Raw genomic sequence first — 12,914 nt, forward strand, 5'->3', positions numbered from 1 at the left:
GAAATATGGCATTTATGTTGATTATACCGTGCAATCTAAGTAGCCATTTGTTGATTGTGTAAAGTGCGTGCATAGCAACAAAACGCAGGGAATCTAGATATGTTTTTTAATCCTTTTTCATTATTAATATAGACTATATGGTTAATCCTGGAATGGATGTAAATTCCAGTAGTGCACTACTGCGGCTGCATTTTGAGTCCTGATTATATTGAGTTTACTTGGAGCGATTAAACCAAAATTAAGGAGACAATCTTGGCTGTTTTGAAAGAGGGTCCGATTATGATATGGAAAACCATATCGTATGGAAAATCCCCTCTACGTTTACAGCAATTACCGGATTTACTATATTAACTGGTAATTAATTATTTTATATTATAATTAAAATTTAAAATATTCAAAAAAAATGATTTTTTTCCAATTCCTCCCCGTCAGCGAAACAGTTATACCCCTCAGCGCAATTCGAAACAGGAGAATCCGTCCACCAAAGCTCTCTCTCTTTCAGCCATGGTGATCAAAGCCAAGCTTCCTTCGTGTTTCTTCCTCCTCTCTCTCTCTCTTCCTTTTGTCGGCAGATTTGTCACTGGCTTACCCACTGAAACTGCGAAGAGATAATAAGCAAAGAGAAGGCAGCCGAGAGGAGGAGCAGCAGCAGCAGCAGCAGCGACATAAGAGTAACCCCTACTTCTTCGATAAATAGAGATTTAGCTCTCGGTTCAAGCTTCTAAGTGGTCTAGATAACTACCGCTTGGCCATCCTGGAAGACGAACCTAACACTTTCCTGATCCCCCACCACTGGGATGCAGATGTTGTCATCGTTGTTAAGGGGAAGGCAACAATCAACTTGGTGCACAATGATAACAGGGAATCCTACAATCTTGAGTGTGGAGATGTAGTTAGGATTCCTGCTGTAACGATGGTCTACATGGTGAACAGAGACGACAACGAAAACCTCTAGATAGTCACATTCCTCAGGACCATCTCAACTCCCGGCTACGTTAAGGCCATGAGCGAGCAGGCTTCTTCATCATCAGAGGGCGGGCGTCGATGGAGCATACACAAAAGTGAGACAAGGGGCCCGTTCAACCTGTTGAAGAAACGCCCCATCTATTCTAACAGCTATGGACAACTCTACGACGCCCAACCTAACGACTACTAGCAGCTCAAAGACCTCAACATCTCTGTCATATATAGCAACATAAACAAGGGAGGAATGCTAGCTCCCTTGTACAACACGAGGTTGACCAGGATAGCTTTTGTAGTGAAAGGGAGTGGATGGTGGGAGATGGCGTGCCTACACATCTCTAGTCAGAACCAGAGAGGAAGAGAAGGAGAAGGTGATGGGGTACAGTATGAGAAGGGCAATTCCCGTGTGTCTTCAAATACAGGTTTCATAATTCCACTAGGACATGTGTTCACCGTCGTTGCTTCCGAGAAAGAGAATCTGCAGATAATTGTATTTGGGGTAAACGCCCAAGATAACAAGAGGAACTTCATCGCTAGGAAAGAACACAACGTGATGAAACAGATGGACAAGGAGGCGAAGGAGCTGGCTTTTGACATGGGAGGAGTTGTTCTTTGTTCCTTGTCCCCTGAAGTAGAAGCAGCGCCACAAACACAATAACGGCGGACGACTGTTCTCCATCTTGGATTCCGCTAGTTTTTAGATAAACTATAATTTGTAGTATGTAGGAGACAAGGTTCAAAGTATCGAAATACTATGCTTAAAGGAAAGTCAAATTTAAGAGACATATTGGGAACGCCTTGGGGTACAAACGAAAAATTAAGATTGGCATAGAAACACATGGAAATGCTATAAATACTTTAATAAATCATAAATAAACATTAATATCACTAAATATAAGATATAAATGAGATATTTATGCATAAAAATAACACATTTTAGTGGGTTTTATGAAAAAACATATTATAATCAATAAACGGGAAGTTGGGAATAGAAACATACTATCTAATTATGAACATAATAGATCAAGTAATTATTTTGCATGTTTTATTCTAATTTTCTAAAAACTAAATAATTATTTATTTTTATTCAAATAATTATTTTACATGTTTTATTCCAAAAATTAAATTAAATTTAAGAAAAGTAAATATGTAACAAAAAATTGAATGGATTTATGGACATAATAGATGAAATAATTATTTTGCATATTTTATTCTAAAAAAATATATATCAATGTTTTAAAACACTGAGGCATTCCACTACCTAGAGGTGTGAAGCATAGTTCAGAATGCAAGAGGCGTAAGCTTCCTTAAGAGGAGGAAGGAGGAAGGAGGAAGGAGGAAGGGGGGATTTCATTTTTTTTATCTTTAATAAAAAACTTTTATATTAAGAAAAATAAAAATGCATACGCCTCCGCTTCGACAAGACCCCCCTAACTCAAAAAAATAAATTAGGTTACAACGAAAAGGGGGACGGGGGGGTCTGGGGGCGAACGAAGGGGTAGGGGGCAAACCACTTTCTTTCCCCTTATATTTTCTAATAGTGGCTGAAAATGTAAAAAAAAAAATTGAAAAAACATATTTAGTTTCACTCTTTTTTTCACAACCTTGAAAAACTTGTTGAATCTTGCAAATTTATAGATGTTTTGACAATTTTTATAAGATTTGAGTCTTTAAAAAGGCTAAAAAGCTTTTTGAAGGATTTGGGAAAGAAAGAGGGCTTATGAAATGGGTTTAGAAACCCTCTTTCGAGTGGAGTTTTATTTGTGTTTCCGCCACAGTAAAATCGTATTGTATCGGTCGATACAGTGCTGAAACGCACTGATACTCAACGATACGGGTACAATACGGGCACAATACGGCCTCGATACGATGAATAGATATGGCATATTCAATTTGGTACTATGTACCGTACCGAAAATTTGCTAGAACGATACGTATCGGCCGATAAAAACCGATACGTAACGGAATTTTGAACCTGTATGAGATAGACCTACTACTACTACTATTGTTGTTGCTACTTGGTAGGTACTAGAGTCTGGCTAGAGTGAGTAAACATCAATTGTAATCCTTTTCGTAGAAAGAAAACAAATGAGCGAGAGCTTATGCTTTCTAGTTTTGCTCGCCACCCATGAAATAATAATGAAATGAAGGCTCTTTTTGGTAGTTCAAAAAAAAAAAAATCGAAACTGGAGAAGAACTCTGTTCGAAAATCGACAACTTCTTAGTTCTTCCGTTCAAAAACGACTGTCTTCTTCCCCGTGTTTCTCCATTCGCCATCCAGTAGATTGTTCCCCACCGTCTTCTTCCCCATGCTCAAAGAAAGAAGAAGAACTCTGTTCGAAAATCGATGACTTTTCAGTTCTTCCGTTCGAAAACAATGACTATCTTCTTCCCCGTGCTCCTCCATTCGTCGTCCAGTAGATTGTTCCCCACCGTCATAAAATTATTACCGCTATACCCCTGAATACAACAACAGGAGAAGAACTCTGTTCGAAAATCGACGCCTTCTTTATTCCTCCGTTTGAAAACGACAATAGTCTTGTTCCCTATGCTCCTCCATTAGCCGTCCGGTAGATTGCTCCCTGCCGTCTTCTTCCCCGTGCTCAAAAAAAGGAGAAACGAACTTTGTTCGAAGCTCCCGACCATCTTCTTCCCCGTGGTCCTTCATTCGTCGTCCGGTAGACGACTTCTCTTGCTCCCGACCATCTTTGTTTGTCAGAGGCCCCCTGTACTAGCCGTCCGAGGCAGCCGTTGTTCACCTTCAAAAGTTAGGTTTTCCGGTCATCGTGCACCCCCATCTGCCGGAGCGGCTTCCGGGTGTCGTTAAACGGTGAAGACGTTAACGTCTTTCTTATACTGAAATGAATTTCTTTTTTAAAATATGATTTAAATGGTTGTTTTTAAAACCGGTTATGTATGATAATCCATATTCACCAAAATAGAGAAGGCGAATGTTGATTTTTCCATCTCATCCGATACAATATAGAAAAGATACTTTTTCCATATCATAGATTTTCCCTTACCTTGGCTGTTTTGAAGCCTCCTACACAAGACACGTTACTGCAGTTGGTTCTTTATGTCTTTATAATTAAAAGAATATTGATTATAATTACTCTTTTACCCCACACCCATGCCAATGTGTCTTGCACACAAAGCTTCAAAACAGCTTTCCAAACAGCCAAGCTTTTTCCTAAATCTATGTAAATATGTGTACTAATAAGTGGTGCAGGACAAATATTACTCCTAAAAGACAGTAAAAGACATCTAAAGCTGTCTTCTTACAGGAGACTTGTGAGATACTTTGAGAGAGAGAGAGTGTGTTTAATAGATTTGATCTATTTTCTTCTAGACATTTCTTCGTATCTAATATATATTAAAGTAATGATTTTAGGCCAAAGCCTCCTATAGTCAGACATGTGGCTCATTTATATTCAGACATCTGTCATTCCAAAGATTTAAATAAAATGGACATGTGTCAAATTCTGATTAATGGTAGTTCAAGAACAGAGCCCACTAGACATGTGCCAATTTCTGATTAGTGGTAGTTCAAGAAAAGAGCCCACTAACATGGAGAGTGGAGCCTACCACCATGCAAAGTTGTGAAAAGTGGGAAGCTCCCACTTTCAATCATTTCCTAAAAAAAAAGGAAATTGTGTTATTAATTAATGTTATCTACTAAGCTAATTAATTAATTACAGTTATTGATTACTAATAATAATTACTGTTAACTACTTCTAATTAATTAATTATAACTATTAATTACTGTTAACTCCTAATTAATTAATTCCAGCTATTAATTACTAATAATAATTACTCACTGATAAAAATTAATTAATTACTAAAAATTATTTATTATAATAATTACTACTAATACTTAATTACTGATAATTTATTACTCACAATATTGCTCATTATTAATTCGAAATGATAATTAATAAATATTTTCATAATGGTAATTAATAATTCAAAAAGAATCATTTTATATTTATATTAACTCATATTAATTATTTTGAAAATAAATATTTAATGTTAATTATTTATATTATAATTATTATTAGAAAATATAATTCATACATTTATATGAAATATTTAATTATATTATTATTATTATTATCAATAATTATAATTAATTACTACTAATACTAATGATGATAATTATTACTAGAATGTTAATTAATTAATGATAATTAAGAAGTATTTTAATAATGTTAATTATTATTGGGATATAATCATTTTATATTAATATTAATTCATATTAATTATTTTATAAGTATATAATTAGTGTTACTTATTTACATTATTATTGTTACAAGTAATTATAATTATTACTATTATTATAATTAATTCTATTATTATTCTCCAATAAATACTTCATTTAGTGAAAGTTAAATTATAAAACTTTCTATTATTCAATATTGTTAAACTTAAAGAATCATAAAAGCAAATATTATTTTATAAATTAACTAAATTGTATTTATAACAAATTAATTACTTAATAAAAATAAAAAATAAAATAATAGTAATAATAATAATACTTTAATATTACTGATTTCAAAATCAATACACACATAATAAGAATATATTATTAGTTAATAATAATAATAATAATATACTTATTATTATTACTGATTTCATAATTATTAATATATTATTAATCTATTAATAATACTGATTATTATCAAAAAAATGTTAATAGAAAAATTTAATTACTTAAAATTATTTGCTGAAATTACCCATTTTAATTTGAATAGATAATTAATTTATAACTTTAATTTCTTAAAATTATTATTTACTGAATAATTTTAAATACTCTTTGATTAACGACCTTATTTTTGAATAATTGGTTTTCTATGTTCAATAACTTTTTTTTTTTGCAAAAATCCAAATAATTTTTCATTTGCAATTCTAACCATTTTATTTTTCTCTTATTCAGCTTTTCAAAAGATAAAAGAATAAATTAATGATTTTTACTTATTTTTATGTATTTATCAAGTTGTTGTCATTGATGATGATGATGATGATGATGATGATGAGTCAACTTTTTGAAAGAAAGGAGTACTAATAATAATTAATGAGTTCTAATTAATTAATTTCAGCTATTAATTACTAATAATAATAACTCACTGATAATAATTACTGATAATATTTCTCATTATTAATTCAGAATGATAATTAATAACGACTTTCATAATGGTAATTAATAATTTGAAAAGAATCATTTTATATTTATATTAACTCCTATTAATTATTTTTAAAATAAATATTTAATGTTAATTGTTTATATTAGAATTATTATCAGTAATTATAATTAATATTTATGTTAATTAATATAATTATATATTTATATTATTATTATTATCAATAATTATAATTAATTATTACTAATAATAATGATTTATAATTAAATTTAATTACTGACTATAATTACTTAATGATAATTAATTCCTTAATTATAACAATGATAATTATTACTTCAGAGTATTAATTAATTAACAATAATTAATAAGTATTTTAATAATGTTAATTATTAATCATGATAAACTCATTTTATATTTATATTAATTATTTTATAAATATATAAATAGTGTTACTTATTTACATTATTATTATTATAAGTAGTTATAATTATTACTATTATTATTCTCCAATAGATATTTCATTTGGTTAAAGTTAAACTATAAATTTTCAATTATCCATTATTTTAGGAATTAACTAAAAATCACAATTATTTCATAATAATAATTTAATATTACTGATTTCAAAATCAATACACACATCATAAGAATATATTATTAGTAAATAATAGTAATAATAATGTACTTATTATTATTACTAATTTCATAATTATTAATATATTATTTATCTATATTACTTAATAAAGACATGGAATAAAAAATATTCAAATTGCTACTAAATGAATGAACAAAAAATCTATGAGTATTCTAATTGACTTTAATTTGACACATCAATATGCCCAAAATTATAATTTCAACCTGCATTTCCTATTTTTTCCCATAATTCAAACATACCATTATGTTATGTACATGTTTCCCTACCTTTTTCCTAAAGATAAATTCTAGTCAGTCTACGTGCACTGTGGGGAGCTTAGACTTAAAATCCGTAACCATGATTGACCAAAATAATCATTACCACCTAACTTGGAGGTGACTTCCATACTTAGGATGGCCCTATTATTCTCCTTTCTCTCATGTTTTCTCTGTTGGATGGGCTTTGGAGTCCTGATTAAATTATCAGTTGATTGTAGTCATACATGATGATTTGATTGTAGTTTTATATTTTTCATCTCTTAATTCAGAGGATGGATGCATCTGCAAATATTGTTTGGCATGGATTGTTTTTCTTAGCAGCTCTTTGAATGATTTTCTTCCTTCATTGCCTCTTTGAATGGATATCATTTAAATGTTTTTTATCCATTCATTTGTCCCTAAATATTAAGCAGTATTGGTGATATTGTTGTAAACATCAATCTAATTTTACTATTTTATAAATAGATTAATGATTTCAAAGTTATTGATACTCTTTTTGGGGGTGGGTTACTCAACAAGACATTGATTTTTGATTGTTAAATAGTAAATTTCAAATTAAATGATACTGTAGTTGCCCCTTACTTAGTATGGGGTCATTGTCTAGATAAAACATGGTAAGGTAAGTCTCTTAAATCAAATAAACAGACTACCCTAAATGTCTATTATAAATAATTAAAAAATCAAATAATTAATTGCTGAAAATTACTGAGTTAAGTAAATAATAATAACAATCAATTATTTATAGAAATAATTAATAACAATAATCATCAAGTACTTAATTAAGTAAATAATAAAAAACGAAATAACAATCATCAATTATCATTAATGTTTATTCAAAGCATGCCCCATAATAATTACCAAATACAGTAATTAAACCTTAAATAAGAATCAATATTTATTAACAGTCATTAAAATTGTTAAGCCAAATCATTAATGTTTATTCTTAAATGCAAAATATGAATTAACAAATCTATTATATAATAATTATAGTTGGTTGGAAAAAATATTTTAAGTAAATATTTAAATAATTACAATTTTAGTTAATATTATTACTATATAACAAAAAACTTAAATTAAATACTAAAATAAATTAATAATAATAATAATAAGAATGGTTAAATTAAAGTAGTAAATGGTTCAAGTTGAATTTAGTGACCCGTATAATTTTACGGGTTTGACATATAAGGGTCAATTTATGTGGACCCGTAGACTATACGAGTGTTTTAAAAAATGGCAGTTTATAAATAATAATAAAAATGGTAATAAAAATCGTTAATGTTTATTCATATATATATATATATAATTATAATTAACTTCACCGTACTTAATACGGAGTCATTCACTAGTTTTGTTAGAACTTAAAAGATCAAATATAGTTCATCAATCATTGTAAATATTGTTTGCTTTTCAAGCTATCAAACAAAGCATGTTATTGAAACCAGGAATTCAAGTTCTGGGGAGCAAGAAATAAGTTACATAACAAGTAACACTTCTTTTTGCTAGGATCAATGTTTTTTCAAACCATGTGTAGAACCTTTGTTTTTTTGGAACTCGCAGTCACAAGGGAGACTATCCATGTTGGAGAACGCCCCTCAGCGGGCATTTGGTAAATTGGAACAATTCCTCAAAATCATTTACCATGGAACCAGCATTCTTAAGGCGTTGTTTTTCTAAAAATATTGTCATGGTGTTTATGCATGTTGACGTCAGTATCAAAAATAACGTTGAGATTGACAATCCCCTTTAAACATGAAAATTGAGAGTGTTTTGGCGAATCAACTGAGGTGGGCAAAAAGTTTTCCCAACAGCCCAACCTCACAAATATTTATTTGTTTGTACAGCTGAAAATAATGATAGGTGGGGAATCTGATATAATAAAGGGCCCGTGGTATCATATCATTGTTGAAGGAGGTTTTGAAAAATAAAATTAGAAAACAAATAAATATTTGTGAAATGGGATAAAATAAAGATTTATAAAAAAATTGTATTGTTTTTTAATAAGATTTTGCCAATTCCTACATTACCTGTTCGTTATGTGGGATATCAAACGAGCCTAAAACCTTGTATTTTGTATTTGTACTCCTTTCCAAACTAAATCTAAAGGATAAATACATTGATAATTATAATTATAATTACAGTATTATAATGTTATAATAGTATTTTCATCGGCCAATGAGAAATATCAGCCAAGTTAAATACTTTATAGTATTATTTTATGTCCTCATATATTGTCCTTTTATATCCGAAATTCCATCCTTTGTTTTTAACCATGTCCAAACTAAGCTTATTAGTGGGTCTTAGCCCCTGTTTGGGAATACTTATTTTAAGCACTTATCGAAAAAAGTGTTTATTTTAATTCAGAAACACACTAATAAGTACGCTTGTATGCATTTTTTTTTTCTTCAGAAAATAAGTCCATTGTGAATAAGTTAAAAACTTTGTTCGAGAAAGCGTGTATTCCATTTTTGGCTTGTCTTTGGTCCGCCAAGTAATTTTCAAAATGCAATACTACCCAGAAGCGCTCTTTTATCAAATACTCACACTAATAAGTAATAAGCACTTGTGAGTGCTTGATAAAAAAGCGCTTATGGGTAGAAATAAGCACTTGTTTATCCAATGAGCAATCAACAGTTTGGTTGGACCTGGGCCGCTCACGGATGACTAAACGATGTAGCCCATGCCCAGGCTCATTGTCGCTGTTGTGCAGCTGATAAGTCCAGCCCATGTGCTATCTAGCTGAGAGTGAGAAGATGTCCAATGGAATACTGTTTAATAGTTTATCCAATGTCCGCCGATGATTCGGGATTTAGAATCATAGTCAGGATGATCTTTTGGACCCCACTGATTGCGCGGTCCAGATTGTTGAAGATCACGTTGTCTCTCTCTCTTTGTACACGGATTTTCAGTTGAAAACTCTGTCGTTTCGGCGGGGAGCTTTCAACTGATCACCCTGTTGCTCACATTGCGCTCTTCGTTCTCAACATGGCCTCAACAACCCAGCGTCTTTCTCTGTCGTCAGACTCAGATGCGGATTCCGACAACAGCACCGGGGGAGTAGACGAACTTCGGCATGATGATCTCTCCGACACCATCTTCAAATCATATTTACAAATCTCCGGTCAATCATCGCCTGATCTCTCCAAGATCCAAACGTTCCTCACCTCCTCCCGATCCGGGGCTCTGTCCTGCCTCATATGCCTCGAGAGAATCCGAACCTCTGATCCTACCTGGTCCTGCATCAATGGCTGTTTCGCTGTCTTCCACCTCCTTTGTATCCAAAGTTGGGCTCGCCAAGCTTCCGATCTCGCCACTGAACGAGCCGTCGCTCGCCTCTCCCGCGAACTCTTCCCTTTAGCTGCTGCCAAAGCCCTAGAAAATTCCAACTGGAGTTGTCCCAAATGCAGAGTAGAGTACTCGAAATCCCAAATTCCCCGAAGTTATTTCTGTTTCTGTGGCAAATTAGAGAATCCGCCCAGCGATCCTTGGATACTTCCGCATTCATGCGGTGAGATCTGCGGTCGGCCCCTCAGATACAATTGTGGCCACAATTGCTTCTTGTTATGTCACCCTGGTCCTTGTCCTTCGTGCCCGAAGCTCGTAAAAACCCGCTGCTTTTGTGGGACTGTCGAAGATGTTCGGCGATGCGGCTTCAAGAATTTTTCTTGTAACGGTGTTTGTTCGAAAGTACTGGATTGTGGGGTTCACCGGTGTTTGGAAATTTGCCATGAGGGTACTTGTCCTCCTTGTCGGGCGAGGGGTGTGTACCGTTGCCGGTGTGGGAAGACGAAGGAGGAGAGGGAGTGCTTTGAAAGAGAGTTTCGATGCGAGAATCCTTGTGAACGGATGCTTGGTTGTGGAAAGCATTTTTGTGCTGAGGGATGTCATTCGGATCCGTGTGGTGAGTGCCCTCTTCAGGGAAAAAGGATTTGTCCATGCGGGAAGAAGGTATACGAAGGAATGTCTTGTGATGTCGTGGTGCCGACTTGTGGATTGACTTGTGGTAAGATGCTGAGCTGCGGTCTTCATAGATGTCCTGAGCGGTGTCATCGCGGTCCATGCGTAGAGACTTGCAGGAATGTTACTGTGAAGTTTTGTAGGTGTGGGAGTTTGAAGAAAGAGGTATGGGTAGGCTGCTATTTCTGACTGTTACTTCATCCCATATTTAGTGAATAGTCTTAATCCTCTTTTTTTCCCCCTTCATGGGTCATAATCCTCTTGTTGCTGTTAGGAAAGATAATATGAAATTATTTTTTGTCTTACGATGCACAACTTTAGACTGAATTTGGAATAGGTTCCTTGCTATCAAGATTTGGCCTGTGAAAGGAAGTGTCAGCGAGTAAGAGATTGTGGACGACATGCTTGTAGGCGTCGCTGCTGTGATGGGGACTGCCCTCCTTGCTCAGAGGTGTATGTCACAGTGCTTGTTTAGATGTGCTTATAATATGCTTGTTTAGATGTGTGTAAGCATGTTTAACTTATATTAGTCCCCCCCCCCCAAAAAAAAAAAAATTCAGATATGCGGGAGGAAATTACGGTGCAATAACCATAAATGCCCTTCTCCATGCCACAGGTATTGTTTTTTTTTTTTTCTTTTTTTGCACATCTTTATTTATTTTTTCTATCTGTATACAGAAATTCCATTCCTTCATTATAGAAACCTAAAGTCTCTCCGAGATGTTTTTGATCTTCCATAGGAACACTTAATCAGCTTGACCTGTTGGTGATTAAAGCCTGTAGTCACAACTCAAAAGTTTCATGCACTTCAGTTATCTCAAATTAACTACCTCTTTGATCACATAATTTTGAATTAAGGTAATGATTTCCAAATATAGGACTGGAGGAGGTAGTTCAATAATTGTTTTATTGTCCGCAGTTTTTTTATTTTTTTTGAAGAAGGTAAAGTATTGTATTGCAAAGAAAAACCAGATACATCAGCCCATGTACATTGAGGACCTGTACAATGGGAATTTACAGAAGGATTTCACAGATAAAGAATGGTCCAGCTTGCAAAAAAGAAAAAAGCTGAACTCCAGTGAAAGCTCTTTGTACACTTAACCAGGAACATAAAAAACCTATAACTTTGTTTTTGACTGAAACTGTGTCATTGGAAAGGTTGTCAAAAATATGGCTGTTCCTTTCCTTCCAAAGGGCCCAAAGGATAGCAGATGGAAAGATCTTCCAAAGCAGCTTGCCTCTTACAGTCAGGCCCTCTAAGGTCCACCCCTAAAGAATCTGTATGACAGAAGCAGGAGGGCAAGAGGAGACACCAAAACAGGGAAGAGCCATATCCCAGAGCTGCTGAGAGAAGTTGCAGTGAATAAAAATGTAGCTGGAAGATTCAGGAACTTCATTGCAGAAAGGATAGTAGATATTAGGAAGCTGCATCCCCCTTCTGAGTAGCCGATCTGTGGTTAGGCACTTATCAAGTGCTGCAGTCCAAACCAAGAAAGCTACTTTTGAAGGAGCATGGGATTTCCAGATTATTGTCCAAGGGAAGTCTCCATCTTCACCGGCCATGAGGTTGTTGTAGAAAGACTTAGATGAGAAAATGCCAGAAGTCTCCCAAGCCCAAAATCTTTCACCTGCCTGCAGGTTGGGCTTGAAGAGGCTTAAAAGATTTGTTAGTGGACCTATTTCCCAATAATTAAGATTCCTTACGAAGATAGGGCTCCAAACAACTTCACCATTCCTCAAATCAAAGCAGTCTTCCATTACTGTATCTTTATCTTGTGCAATGCCAAAAAGAGAGGGGAAACTTTCTTTTAGAGCAGTGTCCCCACACCACTTATCATACCAGAATTTAAAGAGGTTGCTCTTGCCAACTTTGCATTTAATTCTCTGTAGGCTGCGTTTGGAAACAATGCAAATGGAGTGTAAATTCTGGTTCAGGGTAAATTTGCACTC

The 12,914-nt window shown here is 33.6% G+C and overlaps 1 protein-coding gene and 1 pseudogene across 1 annotated transcript in view; both read left to right on the forward strand.

The window, feature by feature from the left end:
* Positions 1-389: 389 nt before the first annotated feature.
* Positions 390-1,664, forward strand: LOC104595005 (vicilin-like antimicrobial peptides 2-2 pseudogene; annotated as a pseudogene).
* Positions 1,665-9,907: 8,243 nt separating this feature from the next.
* The window catches only part of NFXL2 (NF-X1-type zinc finger protein NFXL2), a 48,993-nt gene continuing 45,986 nt past the window's right edge, over positions 9,908-12,914 (forward strand). The window contains exons 1-3 of the mRNA XM_010255434.3: positions 9,908-11,129; positions 11,302-11,415; positions 11,525-11,580. Of these exons, the coding sequence (XP_010253736.2) occupies positions 9,993-11,129; positions 11,302-11,415; positions 11,525-11,580 (1,307 nt within the window). The 5' untranslated portion in view covers positions 9,908-9,992. The remainder of the gene's footprint in view (positions 11,130-11,301; positions 11,416-11,524; positions 11,581-12,914) is intronic.

This window comes from Nelumbo nucifera, chromosome 2 (genome assembly GCF_055504915.1).
Source record: "Nelumbo nucifera cultivar China Antique chromosome 2, China Antique-T2T, whole genome shotgun sequence".
Classification (NCBI taxonomy): Eukaryota; Viridiplantae; Streptophyta; class Magnoliopsida; order Proteales; family Nelumbonaceae; genus Nelumbo; species Nelumbo nucifera.